Source organism: Gobius niger (assembly GCF_951799975.1).
Source record: "Gobius niger genome assembly, chromosome: 1".
Taxonomy (NCBI): Eukaryota; Metazoa; Chordata; class Actinopteri; order Gobiiformes; family Gobiidae; genus Gobius; species Gobius niger.
In genome coordinates, this window is record NC_136852.1 from 19,884,145 (window position 1) to 19,907,991 (window position 23,847).

Here is a 23,847-nt window from a genome sequence, read left to right on the forward strand (position 1 = left end):
GGCCTGCCTGATGAGTGGCATGTACACAAGCCTTGCATGACACACTGCCATTGGACCAGCTTAACATGTGCCCATAGCAGCTGCCATACTGTCGGCCAGCTCCAAATAAACAGCATCGTTGTTAAGCCAAAGTGTGACCCATGTGGAAATTACAGTTTGACTGTGGTACAATGGTTCTTAGTTTGGGGAAGTTGTTTTTTTAATTGACCCTCTTTTGTTTTTTGAGGCAAAACTGAAATCAACTTGTGATCATTTGATAATGCCATCTGTTGTAGAAGAAGGCTGCTTTATAATGTCACTTTATCTCAGTTATTTCATTCAAATCTTCATTCAAAATCTTTAAAAAATAAAAATGTATAATAATGATAATAATAATAATAATACTTTGGTTATGGTAGACAAAGTAGTGGTAGTGGTAACTTGGTTTCTAGTGGCCCGCAGTGCCACCTGGTGGACATAAGTGATACACACGCATATGCGACTTATTGATATTGTTAATAAAAGAAACAATGAATACGTTGTGGCCTGGGTAATATTGTTGTTATTATTACTACGATCTACAATTCTTATTCTCTGTCAACAATATTTGAACTATTCCAGCTTGGTAACACATACGAACATCTCAGTAATCATATAACAGCTCAAAAGTGCAATAAGCAAGCCTACCTGCCGGTCTGCCACCTGTCAGACTTGGCGGCCTCCCTGGCAACTACGTAAGTTTATACTTGTGCGTCTCAAATCCTGCGTAATGTCTTTGGGGAATAGGCGCTCTCACTGCGCACTCACTCGATAGCCTTTCTCCCCGTGGCCCGTGTGGCAGAGGGCAGAGCACAAGCAAAGGAGCCGCTCCATGGATCTAATGCCTGTGCGGATCTCCAAAACTTTGTGGAATATGAAAAAATAGTCGAAAATGAAGATTGAAACTACATTTAAATGGTGGGGAATATCGGGAGCGTATCCTGGAAACTGGCGACGCATAGGGCGAGGATAAAGCAGCACCAAAAGTGAGTGATGGACCCCTTTATCCTTCCACTGTGTCTGACGCACCTCTGGTCCGGGAAACTCGCTCGCACTGTGGCGTGGACCAATGCAAAAATGTAGACAATAGTTCAGTTCCACTCGAATATTTGTTCTTCAAATGCAGCCAAAAATGTAATTGTATTTATCTCTCTTTAAACCCAACAAGTGATTTAGTTTGACTATCATACTGTATTAGCTGCCTAATTAATGTCTAGCACTGTATTGTGTCTATAAAAGAGTCTCCCAGCTATATGGTAAATATTATACAAAACAATATACAGTATGTTGTAAGAATCTCTTTTCTACAGGTGAGAATGGAAAAGTATGAAAAGCTTGCCAAAATTGGTGAGGGTTCCTATGGTGTGGTGTTCAAATGCAGACATAGAGACACTGGTCAGATTGTAGCCATCAAGAAGTTTGTGGAATCTGAAGACGATCCAGTCATTAAGAAGATTGCATTGAGAGAAATACGCATGCTTAAGGTAAGATTCTTCTATTGGCATATATTATTTATTTATTTTTAAGGTTGACAGTGACTAAAAAACACCGTACTTTAATCCAATATCTGAAAGTTATTGTTTCTCCTCTATTGTTCTTGCAGCAGTTGAAACATGTGAATCTCGTCAATCTTCTGGAGGTGTTCAGGAGGAAACGGCGGCTACATTTGGTGTTTGAGTTTTGTGAGCAGACGGTCCTCAATGAGCTGGACAAACATCCCAGAGGGTAAGTTCACTACACGTGGATTAGAACTTTGAAAAGTTAAATAGTTACTAACAGCTGTGCAGTTTGTACATTTAAGGATAACCTACAAATACCTTCATAAATACCTTGTTAAAGGTGTGTTTGCTCAACTCTGCTAGTACTGCTTTAGTTGCATTTCAGTATCACAGACAAATCTGCATTGAGAAAACAACAACATATGGCAAAAAAATAGGCTCAGGGAAATGGGTTCAAAATGAAACATCTTCTTTATGATTGTCATTTCTTTCCATATATTTTCTCTCTCTTTTCACAATTATAGCCTACTTAACAGCATACTTTGTGCACTATATCTAGATTTATATAGTGTAGTGTATAGTATATATATCTAGTATTCATTGATGTTCGACTGTGTAATTTGCGTGCAGAGGATGCAGAGTGTTTGAATAGCCATACACAGTTCACTTTGACCTTTCAGTCTATAATTTAGTCTTTCTGTGTAAATGTCACTGTCAGCTGCCGTCCCTTTTGCCATTTTTCCTTGTCCCACTCGGCCGTCCAGCAGAAACTCTAGCTGCTCCTGAAAACAAAGGCGCTGTTGCCGCTAGTGACAGGCCTAAGGTTACCCAGGCGATAAGAGGTCGGAGCAAAGAGCCACTGCATCTTTTCCAAATACTGCAATAAAGAACATGACCCGACATGACAGGAGTGAACTTGTCGATCGTATAAGTTTAGTTAATTTATAATCATCTCTGCTCTTGCTCTGCAGTGTCCCCGAGGCTCAGCTCAAGAGTATAGTGTGGCAGACGCTCCAGGCGGTCAACTTCTGCCACAAACACAATGTCAGTATTTCATTTATTTTACCATTTTCTCTGTGTGTGTTTTATTCATTTGTTCTTTTGTCTTTGTATTTGAAGTGAGTCATAATAATCATTAGGGCCCAATATTTGGGTACTTTCAATATTTTTTATCGGCTAATATCTCCAGAATAGAACGTGATAGAGATAGAAAAAAAACAGCTCAGTCTGAGCTTTAAAGTGAGCCCTGTCGCAACTTCTTCTCAGGGGGGTGGAGAAAGATTGTGGTGAAGATTGGTCGAGTTTGTACACTTTTTACATTTTATTTTGACTTTTGCATATAATTTCGGATCCATAAGTGAGACATGCCCTTTTTTGTTTTGGAATCTACTGATTTTTGTCTTTCAAACAAGCTCCCTCTGAAGTACCTACTAAACAGGAACATACAGTGTAATACACAGGATTATAGACATTTAAAAAAAATATTGGCCAAAAAATGTCAGTGGTGCATATCAGCATCGGCCTTAGAAAAACCCATATTGGTCAACCTCTATTAGCCATATGTCTATGATTTAAACCTATACTATAATAATGAATGTTTAACTATAGACTATTAAAGATTTAAAAAAAGACTATCCGCCACAACAACCCCCTTGATATCGGTATCTTTATCGGAGCCCAAAAATCCATATCGGTCGGGCCCTAATTATCGTGTTATGCAACAGTGTTCTCACCTGCTTGCATGAACACGTTTTGCTTTTTGTGTAGAATTTAGACCAATTGCTACAATTAGTTAAATGAAATGAAAGGATGCTAGAAATCCAACATGCCCAAACCAAACAAACTGAAACTCTTTCCCCTTTAAAACAAAAATCAGTAATGCTGAAGCAGCAAAGGAATAAACGAAATATTATTTTAAGTGTGGCAACAAAACAAGCAAATTGTTTGTCTGGCACGTAGAGATGCTGCAAAATTCATATAGTGCTTCAAAACTGTTGATGACTGTTGTCTTGATTGCTAGAATTTTTATGTAAATTGTGCAACAGTTTATAAAAGGAAAAAAAGATATAAATGTATGTTTGTATATGGATTTGTAAATTGTACAATAATCCACGAGCTTGAATAGCACATACAGTAGCTGCGGTACTTCATTATCATGAAATTATTACAGTTATTAAATTGCAAACACTTTGATGATATAGACTGTAGTATACACATATATGTCTTGTGTGGCATCTTAACTGTTGAACTTTCCTGTTTGTTTGTATTTTTAGTGCATACACCGCGATGTCAAACCAGAGAACATCCTTCTGACCAAAACTGGAGTGATCAAACTGTGCGACTTTGGCTTCGCCCGGATCTTGAGTAGGTCACCTCAGGGAGCCCGTGCATTTATGAGCATTTAGTGTTAATGTGCACTGATGACTAATTCAGCATGGCCTTATATCAGCTCCTCCTGCCTCCTCACTTTCAGCATTTGAGCGAATCAATTGCTTCGGAGGAGCACTGAGCCAGTTAGTGCACCGGTGTGTGGCGTGTCTCTGTTTACCCTCACTGCCTTGGGTTTCAGTGTTATGTTTCCATACCTTAACATGAAGTCATTCAGTGAGCGCTGTAATCCCTTTCTCTACATTGTACCTGCTATTTAGTGTTCATTATTCAGTATTCTCTGGTTTTCTCTTTGTGCTGAAGCTGGGCCGGAGGATGACTACACAGACTATGTAGCAACGCGCTGGTATCGGGCCCCGGAGCTGCTGGTGGGGGACACTCAGTACGGCCCTCCTGTAGACGTTTGGGCTCTGGGCTGTGTCTTTGCTGAACTACTCAACGGTAATCCTCTATGGCCCGGGAAGTCTGATGTCGACCAGCTCTACCTGATTCAAAAAACCCTAGGTATTGTATGAAACACTCTTTCTCTTTTCATTCAAGAAGACTATGGTGGCCCAATATTTCCCCATATTGTTGACAATACCACTTATACAGTCATTGTAAAAGTTGAGGTTCCATTGTAAAGTAATACAGTGTTCACTGTACAGTATATATAGTCATACTAACAATTTTCTTTCTTTCTTTCTTTCTTTCTTTCTTTCTTTCTTTCTTTCTTTCTTTCTTTCTTTCTTTCTTTCTTTCTTTCTTTCTTTCTTTCTTTCTTTCTTTCTTTCTTTCTTTCTTTCTTTCTTTCTTTCTTTTATTGTAGCTATTTTTATGCCCACCCTATGCCTTCATCTAGGTATATCTACCTCTATTTCTTCACCCTATAGGCCAGGATGAATGATGTGTATGAGTGGATGTATGGTGGTGGTCAGAGGGACCGTTGGCGCAGATGTGTGCAGTCGCGACAGCGCTTCTGTCAGTCTCCCCGGGGAAACTGAAGCTACAAATGTAGTTTACCACCACAGAGTATGGAGTGAATGTACAATTGTTTCATGTAAAGCGCTTTGTGACCATGTCTGTGAAAGGTGCTATAAATAAACTTCTTTTTCCCTTCTTCTTCTTCTTCAGCCCTTTTCAGACTGCCCGTAAAGTTTTTGCAGGCTGGATAAAGAACTCTGTTTTTTGGTTTGTTTACATATTTTTGATGTGTAAACACCTTGTATTAAAGTAAAGTATTTCTCCATACTAGGTGACCTGATCCCCAGACATCAGCATGTTTTCCGGTCTAATGTTTTCTTTAATGGAGTCAGTATTCCGGAGCCGGACACAACGGTAAATGTTTAAAAAATGTACTGGATGTTACTCTGAGCTTAAATAATTGATTTATCTTTTGTGCCAAACCTAGGAGCCCCTTGAAAAGCGCTTCTGTGGTGTTTCTGCAAGTGCGCTCCAGGTTATGAAGGTACAGAAACAAACTACAATTATGACCCGACTGATATGGATTTTTGGGGTATGATACCGACATGAAGAGGGTTGGCAGGGCTGATATTTTAAGTAATTTCATTTTATGTCATTTTTTAAAAATCTCTTAAATAGTCTATAGTTTTGCATGTATGAATATAGTAAAGGTTTCAATCATAGAAACATATTGTGTTTTTTTCTAGCGCCAATGCCGTTTTGCATCGCTGATATTTATGGAAAATGTCTGGTCTCTAATCCTGTGTATGAAGCTTCTAAATGTCAGTGTTGAACTGTGACAGCAGGGGGCGCTGTATAATCATGTTTAGTAGGTACTTCAGAGGGAGCTTGTTTGAAAGACAAAAATAATTAAATTCCAAAACAAACAACAGCAAGTCTCTACCTCTTATGGTTCCGAAATTATACACCAAAATTATGCAACATAAAGTATATAAAATACTGTAGGTAGTATTTTCACTGCGATATTTGTTCGCTACCCTGAGGCCTAGGAAGTTGTGGGAGGGCTCATTTTAAAGATCTTTTATCTGCATTTCCTTCTGAGTACCGTCCACTGCAGATAACTCCTCTTCACAAGTCATCCTTTGTGCAATTCAAATGCTTAATTAGTATCCCTATACTTAAGCCTACTTTTCTGTTTTAGACTATTTCAACGTTTAACAGTTATGCCATGTTTGATATTTTCGGGTTTAATTGCAGAGAAGAATAATCTTGGCATAGAAATTGTGGTAAGTTTTTATGAGCTGGTGATTTAACTAGTTGTCACTCGTCAGTTTCTCACAAGGTACCGGTTACTTTTATCAGATGATGAAATCATGCTTGGAAATGCAATTTATTCAATGATCCACATTCATGTTTTACCTTTATGTGGTGCTCAGTCATGTCTGGCAATGGACCCTTCCCTGCGCCTGTCCTGTGAAGAGCTGCTGGAACTGCCTTACTTCCAAGAGGATGGGGCCAACTGGGCCAGAGAGTCGGAGCGGCCCGGCAGGCGCCACGAAAAGGGCTCAAGGCGCAGACAGGCAGGGGTAAGGTTCAGGAGATTTCAATGGGATTGCAGTAGAAATGTAGCTTTATTCAAATCTAGATACAGTGTTACTATGGAATTAACCTCTTACTTAATTTATGTTTACAATGAGGTGGTTTACTGAATTGTGTATTGCAATAGTTTTTAGTTTTAGAGTAGCACACTGCAAAAGAGCAAAGAATCACAACGCTTGCAGTTCTCTGTACTAACCATTTATTTGTTTCAAAACATGACACAGTGAGATGTATGAAATTGGTATTATTGTTATATCCATAAATGTTAGAAATCAGCCAAAGCAAGTGAGATGTTGCACATAAGGTATGGATTTAAAAAGCATCTGTAAATTTATTCTTTTTTCTTTTTTCCAGGCCCAGTACCTGCCACAGTTACTACACAGCAATCTTTCCCCAGCACCTGATGTAAAGAAACAGGTGAAACATAAATATCATCTCCCCAACATTTAGATCTACTTTAGTTTATCAAAAGGTATTTTACATGTTTTATACATTTCTGTACATTGTGTATGAATGAAAATATTTAACATATTCCTTTCCTAATGTACACTATCAACTAAATTTCTTATTAGGCACATTTTAATAAAATTGTTTTGAATTTTGTAGAAGCCACTGATGTGCCATCACCTATTGGCATATATTATCTGCACAATGAGCAAATGAACTTGAAAATACTTTTTAAAATACATTGTCTTCTATAATAACGTGTACTTGGGGAGGTCACATCAGTACATTATGAATCAACAACTGTAATGTATGAATAATAGCCATCAGCGTGGTGTTTTTGTTTACCATTTGCAATTAAAACTGATAATGCTTTTACTTGTGACTACATTTTACTCTTCGTATTCATTATAGTAGCTACAATATTTTTTCATGCTTTTGTCAGGTGAGACAGAGACAAAGCTGCCTATTGCACAAGCACAAGTTGGAATAACAAGGAACAGATGCTGTTGTCATTTACAGGCCATGTTGTAAAATTAATCAATTAATTAGCTGACTTCCTTCCATCCCTTTGTGAGTCACAGAGAGCTGGATCCTGTTCCATGAGACAATTAATGACAATCATTTTGTTCTGTGAGGCCTTGATAAAAAACTTATGGGGGCATCTCCAAAACTTGTTGAGTAATACAGTACAGTCCCTCTAAGCTTTGGTCTTCACAATGAGATGCGTAGTGGCTTCTTTCACAAACTAGGCTTGAAAGTAGCACGCCAACAAACTGACACCTTACCTTGATTGATCACTTTAAACTCCTCAAATTACAGCCTTTGTTTACGGTAGTAATGGGAGTAAGTGTGGCTAAACAAGTTTTGTTTGAACACAGGGATATCGGGTTCCTGTAGAACTCAAAGCCAAAGTTTATTTGAGGGGAAAATGCAAGAAAACACATTATATTGCGCCTGGATAGGTAGGATTGACTGGATGCAGAGTCTAGCAAGTGCCTGCAATTGGCGGTGGTGTACTTAGTTTCTCGAATGTGCTCTCGTCTCATTCTTTAGACCAGCCCAACCACAGAGGGAGGTCGCTTTGCTAGTTATTTTGTCAGAGCTCCTAAATGAAATGTATGCAAAATCAATGTCTATATAACAGCGCACAATTAAGCAGATTAGATATGGGATTCCTTAAGCATTATATCCCCGTCTTCACCGAAGTGTTGCGATAATCTTGTATCTTCGATGTACATTGGCAAAGCTGCTGAACTCAGGACTCAGGTCTATACTGTCCGGACCTCCAGGACAAGTAAATGTGAAACGCTGCAGCAGTGTTACCAAGAACAGGAAAATTTCCATACGAGCAAGAGATTCCCCAACACAAGCCCTCTTTCCTAAACAGAGGAAATGACAAAACCCATAGATTTTGACCATTGCTATTTGTGTTTTGAAATAGCACCATGTATTTTATTTAAAGTGATGAAAACAGAGGTACCTGCTGAAAAGGGAAGGAATGCTGGATTTTTCTTGAAGTTTCCATTTTGATCTAGAAAGTGCTGAGGGTTGAATGACAATGGAGTCGTCCACTGTTTTTCGTCTTTAAGTACAGAGTGCAGCAGTGCGAAGATCATAGTCCCCTGAATTAACAATTGTGTTGATAAACTGGTTGAAAGGGGGAAAAAAAAAATACATTGACTACATTTAGTTAAAAACCAACCGTAGGAATGGTATAACCCCTGAAGTTGATGTTTTTGAGTGCGTAGTGCGGGGCTCCCAGAGGCGCAATATCCATAAAGCGCTGGACTTCGTGGAGAACAGCATCAACAAAGTGGAGGGACTTCCTGTCCTCCATAAAAGGACAACGCTCCTGTCCAATTACACTGTCGATCTCTTTCTGCATTTTTTCTAACAGACAAAAGAAACACCTTTTCATAACAAGCTGTCGTACAAGTTTGAGGTAGTTAAAGGGTTCCTGGATTTTTGACATAGGGCCTCATTTCCTAGTTATTCAGAGTGTTGTTGATTTGAAGAGTTTAGTGGTGCTAGGCTAGTGCTAGTGCTAGTGCTAGTGCTCGGCTAGCGCATGTCTATGGTAACTAGTAGCCTGCATTAAAAACAGTCTGACCCAAGCACAGTGCACCTGAAGCAAATCACTTATAACACCGGACTACCAATATAAATGTCTGTGTTGACTGAATCATTTAAATATAACCATTTAGCATTTAAAAGAACTTGTATTTGCTCAGCATCAGCTTCCTGGTTGTAAGCTACTGTACGTAAGGGCGGGGGGATCTGCTGGTTACCGGATCTACAGTAGTTGGTTTACATGCGGCTGGCGTTACTACACCTGGAAATCTCAAAGTAGCTTTCTACAAATCCGATATGGCAATGTTTGGAGGACTACCCCATGATATTGAAGAGGTTTTTAACACAGGGTACTAGTTACCATAGACATGCGCTAGCCTAGCACAGCATAGCACCACTAAACTCTTCAAATATAAGGACTGCAAAATATCTCCAGAAATCAACAACACTCTGGATGACTGGGAAATGAGGCGAAATGTCAAAATCCTGAAATATCAGTACATGTGATTACTGTTTGTCTCTGTACAATTGGGTACAATCATCTGCTGGTGATATTTGTTATCCTCTGATATTTGATTTAAGTATTACCGGTAATTGCATTTCAGTTATAAAAATGGCAGCTATTTTTACAAACGATAGACGTGAGACCTGCCTTGTATTTCTGGATACTTGATGAGAACATTTAAAGCAAATCTTATGGTGGAGCTTGTGGTTTCTGTTCCTCCCATAAACAGATTAAACACAGTGGAGATCAGGTTTTCATAGTGGAACTCAGTGGGGATGTCTTTTTCCTTAAAACAAAAGAAAATGGTCAATTTTCATTTGGTATTTGTGATTGGTAGGACAGTAATATGTTACGATAATCCAACCTTCATGCCTCTTGTGAGGAAGCAGTCGATGTAATCTCTAGGGGAGCTTGTGTCTAGTGTGTCCTCATGCTCCTGCACCTTCTCAATCACAAACTGTCTCAGCTCATCGATCCTGGCAAATGCTTTGTGATGGCCTCCGGGAAGCCACTCCATCAACCGTGGAAATATGTTATACAACTGTGAACAGAATGACGATGCTTTCACGATTATACTCGAATAAAGAAGCCTATGTTGAAATAAACATCCAGATCACAGTATTATGTCAGTAATTATTCCATACATAATCACAAAACATGTTAAAATGCTCTGAATAACAATAACACCACAATTTGTAGAATAACACCACTATTTGTACAAAGCAGCTAGTTTGGGTGGCCATCTTTTGAAAAGGATGAAAATATATATGTGACCAAAAAAAACTTGCGTACCCACCCACCCATGACAATAAAGTGAGATGTGTGTTATGTGTTTTGAGTACTTTTAAGAATAAATTGCTCTGGTCTCTTATTATAGCTTTATAATCCTTGTTGGAATAGGTTGGTCTTATCTCACCACTGCCCAGGGGCTGCTTATTGATATCAGTGTATACGAGATGATATGCAGGAGGTGAAGGAAGTGCTCGTCGTCGTAGGAAAAGCGTTGTCCAAAGACGAGGCAGCAGATGATGTTGGATACAGAGCAGCTCAGGAAGTAGGTGGGATCAAAAGGTTCACCTGCACAAAATGATGGATGGGGTCAGAAACAGATACGAAGGGTACTATCGGTGTTCTGTGTCCCACTGGAAATTCACTGTATAGAATGGGTGGTAATGGAGTGTGAAAAGTACTTGGCTGTAATTACTCGAATCTCAAGACTGACATACAAGGAATCTACAATATGATCATATTTCCGTAGCTATTGTGAATCTAGATTAAAAAGAAAGAAAACATCACTTAAGCAGGAAAGCTATTTTCTGTATCACTTGTAGTCTTTGAACAAATGTAGAATAGGTAGAATACCTTTCGTGGTTTTGATTCGCTCCACTAAATGTGTGCTCTCCTCTTGGATCCACTGCTCCATGCCTTTGCGTCCCATCCCAAAGTCCCTCAGAGTGGTCAGGGTGAACTGCCGCAGTTGTCTCCACTGTTCTCCATTACTGATTATTAGCCCTTAGCAAGACAACAACCTCATCATATTTTTTATAAATTCAGTTTATTATAGACAATAATACTGCAGTACCATAACCCTTGGTAATTTTGACAAGAAAAGGAAGTGGTCCTCTGCCAATAAAGTCATCTGCCTGATCCACCAGAGCTTCTTTAACTGTTTTGTATCCAACTAGAAAGACAACCCTCTGGGGTCCTATGTCCAGCTTGACCACAGGACCATAACTCTCTGTCAGCTGTAGAGAAACAAGTGGAGCAACATCCGCAAAGAAACAGCTGATTATATTCTCTGATACAGCATGTTTAAAATAGCTCTGCATTCTTTACTTCCACATTCATAACATTCCTGGAAGAAAAACTCTGCTGTGCTCACCTTCAGCACACTTTTGTACGGCGCTTTCCTGTCCAGTTGAAACAGGTTTCCTACAATGGGGAGGCCAGTAGGTCCAGGAGGCATGCACAGCTGCCGGGACTGTTTTCTCCAGAGCAGCCAATACAGGACGAACACAAGAAATGCTAAAAGCGCAGAGTCGAGCAACGCCATGTTTCACAACTGCATGTGCAAGTGAAAACATCTTGTCAGATCTGCCTCTTGTTGACTTATCTGTGATTGGTCACTCTCAGAAGAGCACAGAGTCCACCTACCAAACTGATTTGTATTGATTTATTTGGCATTTACACATCCTTGGCATGCCTTTTTACCCTTGCACCACATAAATGTTTTTCAAGTTGCTACTAGGTCAAATTTCAGATGCATAAACAATACATCAAAACAAAAATAAAAATGTCTTTGTGTATTCGGAATGTATAAATAAAAGCATGAAATACTTTTTTTTTTAATGCCATTTTAAGATGTGTTATAGTATTACAACTAAGGCCTCTTCCATTATTATTAAATTGCAACAGTTCATGAACAAATTGTGTAAACATACTTTATTTGTGCCAATAAAGAGACATTTTAAAGCATATTTTTTACAAAGTATTTCCATTCTCTGCAGGTAAGTTGCCATAAAGATACACAAATGCACAAGTTCAAATTATCTTGAGACATAGCCTTATCATATCCTTAAAAGCATTTATATCATCGTCCAAAAGCATTCAATTATTTACATTTTCTGTCATATTTTCAGCTTGATTGTGAGTTTTGGAAGTTGTGAAGTTGAGGAAAATACTCACACATTTACCAGTCCTTCTCTTTTACCTTGTATCTCATTTGCTTGTGATCAGAGGAGCACAGATGTGTTTGTATTTTTCTTTATGCAAATAAAATACTTTGGGCCTGTTTGCACATGTGCAAAATAGATAGTGTGTGCACAAGTGGTGGGAAAAGGGTGCAGCTGAGATTTTTGCCTCATAAACTCTAAAAGGCAAAGTCATTTATATAGGTCCCAATCTTAAGTAGTGCTTGCAATTTAGCACCTGCTTTGTACATAAACCTCACAGTAGTATTTACTGAGCTCATGCTCATCGCGGTGTGGCAACGACATCATATCTTCGGGGCACGTTCCCGAAGCCGCTGAATTCAGGGGTTAGGTCAATACTGTCGGAACTTTCGCTGCAGGAGAAGGTGAAGTGTTGGAGCAGTGTCACTAGAAAAATGAATAACTCCATACGGGCCAGGGATTCTCCTACACATGCCCTCTTCCCTGTGGACAAAGGGGGACGTCAAATTTATGATAAATACATTTTTGAAAAGTAAATGGGGTAAATGGACCTCTGTCGAGTCTGTGTATTGAAGTTTACCTGCAGCAAATGGCATAAAAGATGGATTTTTCTTGAAATTGCTGTTGTGATCCAGGAAGTGCTCGGGGTTAAAGGTCAGAGGAGTCGCCCAGTGTTTTTCCTCTTTCAGCACAGACGTTAGCATGGGAAATATGAATGTGCCCTAAAAAGTGGTACATACTGAATATAAATGCATCCATTCTTTTCTCTTTGCAAAATAGCATGAATTACCTTTGGGATTGTGTAGCCCCTGAACGTAATGTCTTTGAGTGCATAGTGTGGGAGACTGAATGGCACAAGGTCAAGCAGACGTTGCACCTCATGAATGACGGCATCAGTGAAGGGGAGGGACTTCCTGTCCTCCATGTTGGGACTTCGTTCTCGGCCAATCACAGAGTCAATTTCTTCCTGCATCCTCTCTGAATATGGTAAAGATATGAATGAGTATAACTTTTGTACATTTGGTTTAACATGGTTACTCTGGAATAGATCTACTTACTCTGAACATCAGGATATTTCATGAAAACAGTAAGGGCAAATCTCATTGTGGTACTAGTTGTCTCTGTTCCTGCTGCAAACAAGTTAAGCACTGTAGACCACAGGTTCTCAAAGTGGAACTCGCTGTTGGGGTCATCTTTCTCCTGAAATATGTCGAGGTATAAACATTTTTTACTTGATGGGCATTGAATCGTGATTATATTCAAAGTCTGTTTGTTTTTTTACCTGATTCATGCGGATGAGGAAGCAATCAATAAAGTCTCGTGGAGAGCTGGGGTCCAGTGTCTTCATGTGCTCTTCAATCTTTATCTTATTGAACGATCTCACCTCCTCAATCTTGGCAAACATGGTGTGATGATCACCAGGGAGATGTTCCATCAGCCAAGGGAAGATGTTATAAAACTGAGGAGATTGTGTAAACATGTTGTTGTTGTTTTTTAAGAATATGATGCTTCGCAAACATGTCCACTCACCTGCCCAGAGGGGCTGCTATTAAATTTAATAAAGTCATTAAGAGTCTGTAGTAGTCCAAGGAATTGTTTATCTTCATAGAGGAAGCGCTCCCCGAACACCAGACAGCAGATCACATTGGACACAGTTTGACTGAATACAAATGTTGGGTCGAAGGACTTGCCTGAAACAAACACATTTGCTTTTGATAAAACTATAAACAACAATATCTACATGAACAGTATGACTTAGTTATTCAGAAGTTATTAAATGTATATAATTTGTTTTCTGTTTTTATAACAAGTTGCAAAACCTTTGTTCATCCTGCCCAGCCTTTTGATGAGATAAGAATTAGAAAGAAAGTCAGAGCACCACTCAAAACCTGTGCTATGATTTGATTAGTCATTTAATATTTAGCATGCTAACCCCTTGAGTGAAATATAGTATAGGTAAAGGTGCATATAGTACCTTTGTGTGTAGCAATGCGTGCTATCAGGTGCCTGCTCTCCTCCTGTATCCACGTCTCCATGGTTTTGCGGCCCATGCCAAAGTCTCTGAGTGTGGTGAGGGTGAAGCGTCTGAGCTGTCTCCAGCGCTCACCATTACTGATACCCAAACCTGACAATCACGTAAATGAGTGTTATTGAGACCAGACATGAATGATGAAAAGCAAACAATAAAAAAGTCCATATGTTACCATAGCCTCTTGTTGCTTTGTTGAGGAAATGTACAGGAGCTCTTCCGGCAAAGTCATCTCCCTGGTCCACCAAAGCCTCCTTCACTGCATCATAGCCCACAAGACACACAGTCCTCTGCCAGCCCAGGTATATGGTCATCACAGGACCATAGGTTTTACTGAACTGCAGTAAAGAAACAATTTGCATTTAAAGTTCATGTAAAAAAAAAATACATTTTAGTTAATTTAAACTTACCTCCACAAGAGATTTATAAGGTGCATGTTTGCTGATAGTTAGCATGTTGCCAACAATAGGAAGTGCCAAAGGTCCTGGAGGTAACTTGACATTTTTCATGGCAACTACCCATAAAAGAACTAGCACAAGCCCCCCTAAAATCACAGTTGTGTAGAGATCCATGACTTCTCGCTTTGTTGTCAATAGTGGCTGTGGCTGAGCGTGTCCAGCCTGTTTTGAAGGTCTTGCATTGGGACAGAAGTCAACCACGTGACTCCTCACTTCACCTTTGCACACGCTCACCTGATTTATTATTTGCTATTGCAAACAAGACTAGACTTGATTGTTAAACTTAGATTGCACAGTTACAGTTAACAATAGTGCCTTTCCCTAATTCACAACATACCACTCCCTACAAGACTCCACTTAATTTAGCATCAGCTTAAAAGCAAAATCACTGATAATATATTTTTTATATAATTGGAAATAAATTCAGGCATCAAGGGGTTAAAACTGCTAATCAATTTAAGATGAAACAAACAGGAAGCAAGCATATAACATGAATTTATTTAAAGGCAGTTTTGCAGAGGTGGGTTTTTGAAAGATCTTTTAAAAACAGTGAGGATGACAAGTCCATCAATCATGTGCTTCTGCAAGGAGTTCCAGAGAGTGGATGACTCGACAGATTTTCATTTCAGTTCTGATGAATGGAAAAGGGTTAACGTGAACTGATCTGCTATGGTGGTGGTGGAGGAGAAGGAGCTTTACATGTTTGGGCTAGATTGTGGAGGCACTTATACATAATTGTGAGAGAGACTTGTTCACAGTAGGATGCGTCATGATGAGGAGACCAACAGCAGTAATGAAAACCATTCCAATAAAAACATGTGTGTATGGATTTCAGCAGATGGGAGAAAGAGGGATTTTTTAAAAAGTAGTAGAAGGCATTTTTGGTGATTTACTTGAAATGATAATGATCTGTGTTTCATATGACAGTGTCTGGTCAAATATTATTGCAAGGTTACAGAAGTGAGGGCAGAAAGGAAGAGCAGCGTTTGTGGTGAAGAGAGTGAAGATTTGAAGGTTTTGTGAGGGTTTGATGTCCAATTAGGATTATTCCAGTGTTGCTGCTGAAGTTTGATTGAAGCTGTGGTTTTATTTTAGAAATGCAAGTGAAGTGAGTGGCAAGAACAGTTTATTTTACTACAGATCTGAATGTCATGTCGGCAAAGTGGGAGTATGAGCCAAATGAAGAGGAGGGGGGGGAGAATGGAACCTTGGGGGACGCCTTGAGTGAGGGGTCAAAAGGTGCAGTGAGGACAAGAAGGATATAGATGTTTGTGGAGAGCGGTCCTTTATGACTCAGAGGACCTGTTATAGTGGTGTTATTGGAACAGAAACTGAATTGGAAACTTTCAACTGTATGGGTTGTGACGTGTGTTTTCAGAGTGAGAAGTTTAGAAAGTAAGGGTGGAGATGGATCTGTAATGGAAGTGTTGTGGTAAAGTTCAGGTTGCTTTGTGTGTGTGAGTGGGACTGGACTAAGCCGGACAGAGAGCAGTTGATAAGATATCTTGACTTCCTACAATAGGAAGTGCTCGGTCCTCGAGGTAACTATCCTCCTAAAAGCACAGTTATGTAGAAATCCATGACTCCATGTTTTTCAGCAGTTTAATGGTTGTGGCTGAGTTTGTCCAGCCTCTTAGGTGTAGTATGTATATATTTGACAGAGAGTTTGCATTAGGATAAGGCACAGGTCAGTCATGTGATTTCTCAGTTTACACTCATTAATGCATTTTATTACTAGTAGACACTGGTTTCAGACTTGAATTTGTCAACACATTTCTTACACAGGACATGATTTGGGCATTTATTACCCACCAGGTAAATGAAAACAATGATACAAAATATTTAGTGCTTTTCAAAAGACTCTCAACAATGTAGGGCAAAACAAACAAAACATCTAAAGTTTTCAAAGTTTTGTTTTTTGGGTGAGATTTTTTATTTTATTTACATTTTGCAGTTCATCGCGGTGTGGCAATGACCTCATAGCTTCGGCACACTATGGTGAAGCTGCTGAGTATAGGCGTCAGATCAATACTGTCAGGACCGCTGCTGCATGAAAAGGTGAAGTGTTGGAGCAGTGTCACGAGAAAAATGAATAACTCCATACGAGCCAGAGATTCTCCCACACAAGACCTCTTTCCTGTCGACAGAATACAGCAAACTTAAACTAAGGTGTAATTATAGACCTCTACCAAACAAGTGATTGACGTTTACCTGCAGAAAATGCCATGAAAGATGGATTTTTCTTAAAATTGCTGTTGTGATCCAGGAAGTGCTCAGGGTTAAAGATCAGAGGAGTCGCCCAGTGTTTTTCCTCTTTCAGCACAGACGTTAGCATGGGAAATATGTAGGTGCCCTAAAATATGGAACATAAAGAATATTACATGCATGCATTCTTTCCTTGTGACTCATGTCACTCAGACTCCAAATCCAAAGTCATATTATGTTATTGGGAATTACATGGATTACCTTTGGGATTGTGAAGCCCCTAAATGTGATGTCTTTGAGTGTGTAGCGTGGGAGGCCCATTGGTGCAATGTCGAGGAGGCGTTGCACCTCATGAATGACCGCATCAGTGAAGGGGAGGGACTTCCTGTCCTCCATGTTCGGACTACGTTCTCGGCCAATCACAGAGTCAATCTCCTCCTGCATCCTCACTAAATATGGCAAAGATATTAACGAGCATTACTTATGTATATATAATTTCTAATGGTTACTCAGCAAGTTACATACTCTGAATGTCAGGATATTTCATGACAACATTAATGGAGTATCTCATTGTGGTACTGGTTGTTTCTGTTCCTGCTACAAACAAGTTGAGAACTGTGGACCACAGGTTCTCAAGGTGGAACTCACTGTTAGAGTCATCTTTCTCCTGGAGAAAAAAAAAGGTTAATTCAAGAATGAGCTAACTTTAAATCAAGAGAAGCATGAAGTCAATTATGGAGTGTAGAAAACTTGTGTACAGACTTTGTTTTTACCTGATTCATGCGGGTGAGGAAGCAGTCGATAAAGTCTCGTGGAGAGCTGGGGTCCAGTGTCTTCATGTGCTCTTCAATCTTTTTCTTATTGAACACTCTCACCTCATCAATTTTTGCAAACACAGTGTGATGACGACCGGGTAGACGTTCCATGAGCCAGGGGAAGAGGTTGTACAACTGAAAAGAATAAAGATGTTATCTTCTTTCTGTTGTGCATTTAGCACATAGATGAAGATTCAACTTACCTGCCCAAAGGGGCTGCTGTTAAATTGCATTGTCTCATTAAAGATCTGCAGTAGTTGAAGGAGTTGTTTATCTTCATAGGCAAAGCGCTCCCCAAACACCAGACAGCAGATCACATTGGACACAGTTTGACTGAATACAAATGTCGGGTCAAAGGACTTTCCTGGAACAAAGAATATGAAAGAGCGATGAATTCACAATCATGAAAATGGAATTTATTTGTTGTTGTTGTTGTTGTTGATATGATGCAACTTGAGCATATTCCAATCAGGCCCGAGCAGAGTGCTGCTTTCCCCATGACTCAAAAACAAACGTCAGTGCAGCTCTGGATGGAAGATGCATGGGTCTCACAGGAGCCCAAAAACTCACATACCTTTTCTTGATCACACACTTATTGCAAAGGAACAGATCACAGGTGAGGATGGTTACCTTTAGCAGCCGTTCAAACCCATTTGTGTTAAGTTGTGTGCATGTTTTAGGCCAAAATCCCTGGGGTGTGTTAACTTTACAACAGGGTCATGTTGGTATTTTCTATTGTTATGGTGATTTGAAAAGTGTAAACATTTTTTTCACAATAAATGGCTTCACAACATCACTGACCATGCATGAAAAAAATGTTTTTTGTTGTTGTTTTCGTCCATTTTTTGGAGAAATGGCCAAAAAATCAAGAAATCCACCAGGGTGTGTAATCTTATTGTCACAACTGTACCTCTGAAGGTTTCGATGTGTGCCATCAGGTGCCTGCTCTCCTCTTGTATCCACGTCTCCATGCTTTTGCGGCCCATGCCAAAGTCTCTGAGTGTGGTGAGGGTGAAGCGTCTGAGCTGTTTCCAGCGCTCACCATTACCGAAAGCCAAACCTGAGGAGCACAAATGTAGTTCACTTTTAGTTCAGCCATAAAAAGCATTTCTAGCGATGGCCAAATCTTACCATAGCCCTTCGAGGCTTTGATGAAAAATGGTGTTGGAGCTCTTCCAGAAAAGTCGTCTCCTTGGTCTACAATAGCCTCCTTTACTGCATCATAACCCACAAGAAACACAGCCCGCTGCCAGCCCAGGTATATGGTCATCACAGGACCATAGGTTTTACTGAACTGCAGTTGAGGACAATTTTAAACAAGAACATGCTCTATTTATGTACATTTTAATGCATTTAAGCTTACCTCCAACACTGATTTATAAGGTGCTGTTTTGTTCATAAATGGCAGGTTTCCAACAATAGGAAGTGCCAAAGGTCCTGGAGGTAACTTTCTCTTACTTTTTACTGTAAATATCCATAACAGAACTAGCACGAGTCCTCCTAAAAGCACAGTTGTGTAGAGATCCATGACTCCTCTCTTTGTTTATAGCAGTTTGGTAGTTGTGGCAGAGAGTGTCCATCTCCCTGTTTATATTGGACAGAGAGTTAGTACTAGGTCACCGATCAGTCATGTGACTCCTCAGTTCACCTTTGTGCTTACTCTGTCATTATACCATTTGGCGTTCATAAGAAAGGTTTGGTCAAATATTATTCCAAGGTTATAAAGTTGTTGCAAGTTGTGGTGGTTTTAATGGAACATGTGTAGTCGTTTCAGCTTTACAGTTTCACCAAAAAGAAGGTGAGGATTGAGTTGGTGGCAAAAGGAACTGATCCGGTGAACACAAAATGGATGTCATTGGAAAGGCATTAGCACGGGGCAGGTTTTTAAGATTTCAGCCATTCAGAGTGGGGTGACAGCTGGGGGGGGGGGGGTGTTTCAGTGCCCCAGGCCTCACTGCAGCTCCGACCCCATCGAGGCTGCAAAGGATGCTACTGGAAAAGATAGCACATTAAAAATACAGCAAACACTGACCAGGTTTCAGAAAGGGATAACATTGACAATATACAAATGTGTGAAATATATATAGAAACTAAAAAAATAAGAGCAATAATGTGAAATATTCAGCTCAGCTTGTGTTGAGGACGTTTATAGAATTTAGAGGAGTGAGCTTAGAATTGAACCTTTTGGGATATGTTGGGTGAAGGAAACAGTGAGAGATGTGGAGTGGTACATTCAGCAGCATTATTGTTCTTTTATTGCATTCATTATGTCTTCTTATTTCAACAACGTATATAAGGTGCTGAAACCTGCGGGGATATGTAGGAGGATGAGTGCAATCCCCACTGCTTTTGCTGCAGTGAATAAGTGTAAATGATGACAATGTTAGAAATGTTTGTAATCATTAAACTGTGGTCAGAGCAAGTTTGGCGAAGGTGTTATTAAACTATGAAACACAGAAACTTCATGGTTTTCCCTGTAGATATAATACAAATACAAACTAAATGTTCAGGTTTTCCCAAACATGCATGAATGAAACACAGCAACGCTCCACTTAGGTTTTTGATGAAAATTGTTTATTTTAACATGATTTTTTGGAGCCAAATTACATTTTGCTCATGAACCAGTTCATCGCGGTGTGGCAATGACCTCATATCTTCGGGGCACATTGCCGAAACCGCTGTATTCAGGCATCAGGTCAATACTGTCGGGACCTCCACTGCACGAGAAGGTGAAGTGTTGGAGCAGTGTCACTAAAAAGAGGAATAACTCCATCCGGGCCAGAGATTCTCCCACACAAGACCTCTTTCCTGTCGACAGAATACAGCAAACTTAAAACATAAAGTAATCAGTAATTATAGACCTCTACCAAACTTGAGATTGAAGTTTACCTGCAGAAAATGGCATAAAAGATGGATTTTTCTTAAAATTGCTGTTGTGATCCAGGAAGTGCTGAGGGTTGAAGGTCTGAGGAGTTGCCCAGTGTTTTTCCTCTTTGAGCACAGACGTTAGCATGGGAAATATGTAAGTGCCCTAAAGAGTGGTACGTAAAGAATTATATATACATCACTTCTTTCCTGTTATTCCAAATCCTTTTGTGTATTTTATTGGGAATTACATGAATTACCTTTGGGATTGTGAAGCCCCTAAATGTGATGTCTTTAAGTGCGTACCGCGGGACGCCCATGGGCACAAGGTCGAGGAAGCGTTGCACCTCATGAATGAGCGCATCAGTGAAGGGGAGGGACTTCCTGTCCTCCATGTTGGGACTACGTTCTCGGCCAATCACAGAGTCAATCTCCTCCTGCATCCTCTCTAAATATGGCAAAGATATTAACAAGTTTTACTTATTTAATTATCATTTTAAATGGTTACTCCGCAAGTTATGTACTCTGTATGTCAGGATATTTCATGAAGACAGTGAGGGTATATCTAATTGTGGAGCTTGTTGTTTCTGTTCCTGCTGCAAACAAGTTGAGCACTGTGGTCCACAGATTGTCGATGTTGAACTCGCTGTTGGGGTCATCTTTCTCCTAGAAAAACAATGACTATATGTTCATAATATTTCTGTATGTGTTAAACCGGTTTTAAGTCTTTTCTTTTTTTACCTGATTCATGCGCAGGAGGAAGCAGTCAATGAAGTCTCGTGGCGAGCTTGGGTCGAGAGTCTTCATGTGCTCTTCAATCTTTTTCATATTGAACTTTTTCATCTCCTCAACTTTTGCAAACATGTCATGATGACGACCGGGCAGATGCTCCAGGAACCAGGGGAAGATATTATACAACTGAGGAGATTACACAGATGCACATGTAGTTTTCTTTCTATTGTGAATATGTTGAATTTAATTTACATTCACCTGCCCGAACACGGTGCTGTTAAATTGTATGAACTCATTAAAGATCTGCAGTAAACGAAGGAGTTGTTGATCTTCATAGACGAAGCGCTCCCCAAACACCAAGCAGCAGATCACATTGGATACAGTTTGATTGAATATAAATGTGTCAAAAGAATTGCCTGAACCAAAGAAAAAAAGAAATATATATATATATATTCAAATACACACACACGCATACATTTTCATAATGATATGTATATAACTCGTAGTAAACAGTTAATGAGTTCCTCAGACAAAGCGCTCACAATTTCTCTTGTTATACTAGGTCAACAACTGAGTCATCAAGTAACAGAAGTCTTTTTACTGCGCACATGCTTTTGATGAAGTTTTAGAGAGAAAGAAAACCTGTTTGGTCCGAGTCATATAGTGTATAACCTCTTTTGTGCACTGCATGCATACCTTTGAATGACTCAATGCGTGCTATCAGGTGCCTGCTCTCCTCCTGGATCCATGCCTCCATGGTTTTGCGGCCCATGCCAAAGTCTCTGAGTGTGGTGAGGGTGAACCGTCTGATCTGTTTCCAGCGCTCACCATTACTGATGGCCAAACCTGAAAAGCACAGACACAGATTTTGATGAGCACAAACAGCAGAGGTGGGAGTAAGTCACTAAATGCAAGTCTCGAGTCAAGTCCAAGTCGTGAAGGTCCAAGTCCCAAGTAAGTCCAAGTCAATCGGTCATGGGCTCAAGTCAAGTAAAGTCATAGCTTTTGTCAAGTAGAGTCAAGTCAAGTCTTGCTTAAGCCGGCAAGTCACCTCAAGTCACAAACGCCAGCGTGTCTGCTTTTCAAAATGTGTTTTATCTTGAAAATTACAAGTGCTTTCTCAAGATACAGCAATTTTAAAAATTTAGGCTAAAATCAAACTTTTTAAAATCTCATGGATTAGGATTTAAAGTCTAATTAATATTTAATTGCCAAAAAATTCAAACTATATATATTTTAAATAAACAGTCTATGTACAAAATTACCGGGACAGCATTTTAAGGAAGGGGGCCGGGGGGGCCGACTTTAAAAAAAATGAAACAGAGTCTTTTAAACATGAGCTGTTTTTCCTTGTAGTATGAATTATATATATAATATAAATATAAAACAATATTTTTATTTTTGTTAGTCTCTGGCGGTTTTTCTGTCAGTGGTTCCCCTGTACTGCCCCAGCCCCTGTATACTCGGATTCGCCCCTGCTCAAAATAGATTCTGCGTAGTCCTCAGTCCCGCTGTCACTGGGCTGTGTGCGGATGCGTAAAATAGTCACTAAATGCTGTAAACTTTGTGTGAACGAATTAAAACATCGAAAGCCCCAAGATTTCTATTGATTAATCCAGCTCTTATGCATCGTCGTTCTGGAGGCCGCCCGTCTGCGCTGTTGTAGGTCCAGCCCATTGTTTCAAACGTTTTCCTGTCCGTAAATCTCCTCCTCTTCACTGTTTTTCGAAAGCTTTTAATGCATCCAAAGAAATATTTCCTCCTGCCTTTTCGCGCTGTATTGATTAGACGCTCCGTCTGGAAACCGAACACGCATGTGGCTGATTACCATATGTAAACATAGATCTGCGCCGCTTTCACGAAATGAATCCTGATCTTTCGACAGTTTCACTCAAATAAATGATAACTATAAAGTCACAGCAAGTCATTGAGAGGCATTGGCCTCAAGTCCAAGTTAAGTCTCGAGTCACAAACAGCAAGTCCCTCGTCAAGTCAAGTCTTTTCGGAGCTTTGGTCAAGTAGCTAATTCTCAAGTCCCAAATGAGACTTGAGTCAAATGACTTGACTCGAGTCAGACTCGAGTCAAGTCATTTGACTCAAGTCTCCCACCTCTGACAAACAGCGTGGTTGAATAACAATAGAAATGACGAAATCTTACCATAGCCTTTTGTGGCTTTGTTGAAAAAATGTATAGGAGCTCTTCCAGAGAAGTCGTCTCCTTGGTCCACTATAGCCTCCCTCACTGCATCATAGCCCACAAGAAACACAGCCCGTGTCCAGCCCAGGTATATGGTCATCACAGGACCATAAGTTTTACTGAACTGCAGTTAAAGACATACTTAAACAAGAGCATGCACTACATCTATTTGCATTTTAATGCGTTTAAGCTTACCTCCTGTATAGATTTATAAGGTGCATATTTGTTGATAAATGGCAGGTTTCCAACAATAGGAAGTGCCAAAGGTCCTGGTGGTAACTTGCTGTGACCTTTTACGGATAAAATCCAGATCAGAACTAGCACAAGTCCTCCTAGAATCACAGTTGTGGCCAGATCCATGACTTGTTCCTGTCTTTGTCAGTAGTTGCTGTGTCTGAGCCAGTCCACCCCCTTATAAGAGTATGAGAAAGGGTTCACATTGGGT

At 39.9% G+C, this 23,847-nt stretch overlaps 1 protein-coding gene and 1 pseudogene across 3 annotated transcripts; one reads left to right on the forward strand and one right to left on the reverse strand.

Annotated features, from left to right (window-relative positions):
* The first annotated feature begins 817 nt into the window (after positions 1 to 817).
* LOC306964545 (cyclin-dependent kinase-like 1) lies at positions 818 to 7,053 on the forward strand. 2 transcript variants are annotated; one of them, XM_079558599.1, is made up of 10 exons: positions 818 to 1,004; positions 1,329 to 1,502; positions 1,625 to 1,743; positions 2,489 to 2,561; positions 3,791 to 3,881; positions 4,209 to 4,409; positions 5,140 to 5,222; positions 5,296 to 5,352; positions 6,245 to 6,394; positions 6,762 to 7,053. In XM_079558599.1, the coding sequence occupies exons 2-10, from the start codon at positions 1,335 to 1,337 to the stop codon at positions 6,855 to 6,857; spliced, it is 1,038 nt and encodes a 345-aa protein (XP_079414725.1). In that variant the 5' UTR covers positions 818 to 1,004; positions 1,329 to 1,334; the 3' UTR covers positions 6,858 to 7,053. The 2 variants fall into 2 exon arrangements, with proteins under 2 accessions (XP_079414725.1, XP_079414724.1); XM_079558598.1 differs by having other exon boundaries at positions 1,622 to 1,743; positions 6,762 to 7,051.
* Positions 7,054 to 7,101: 48 nt separating this feature from the next.
* Positions 7,102 to 23,799, reverse strand: LOC306963175 (annotated as a pseudogene). The gene is made up of 31 exons (XR_013794315.1): positions 23,598 to 23,799; positions 23,364 to 23,526; positions 21,902 to 22,051; positions 21,464 to 21,621; positions 21,215 to 21,391; positions 20,998 to 21,139; positions 20,734 to 20,921; positions 20,498 to 20,639; positions 20,256 to 20,416; positions 18,740 to 18,902; positions 18,519 to 18,668; positions 17,812 to 17,972; positions 17,567 to 17,743; positions 17,319 to 17,460; positions 16,800 to 17,242; positions 16,565 to 16,725; positions 14,306 to 14,468; positions 14,077 to 14,226; positions 13,632 to 13,792; positions 13,384 to 13,560; positions 13,160 to 13,301; positions 12,682 to 13,079; positions 12,410 to 12,584; positions 11,312 to 11,483; positions 11,012 to 11,174; positions 10,792 to 10,941; positions 10,346 to 10,506; positions 9,794 to 9,970; positions 9,577 to 9,715; positions 8,335 to 8,744; positions 7,102 to 8,233 (listed from the first exon to the last, which is right to left on the reverse strand). The product of XR_013794315.1 is annotated as an uncharacterized misc_RNA (transcript).
* Between the last annotated feature and the right edge of the window lie 48 nt (positions 23,800 to 23,847).

What these genes read in the sequence shown, in the direction of transcription:
- LOC306964545 (XM_079558598.1), top strand. Translation starts at nt 1,335, where the DNA reads ATGGAAAAGTATGAAAAGCTTGCCAAAATTGGTGAGGGTTCCTATGGT. An exon ending in GAGAAATACGCATGCTTAAG is followed by an intron (nt 1,503 to 1,621) that starts GTAAGATTCTTC and finishes TTGTTCTTGCAG; the next exon opens with CAGTTGAAACATGTGAATCT. An exon ending in ACTTCTGCCACAAACACAAT is followed by an intron (nt 2,562 to 3,790) that starts GTCAGTATTTCA and finishes TTGTATTTTTAG; the next exon opens with TGCATACACCGCGATGTCAA.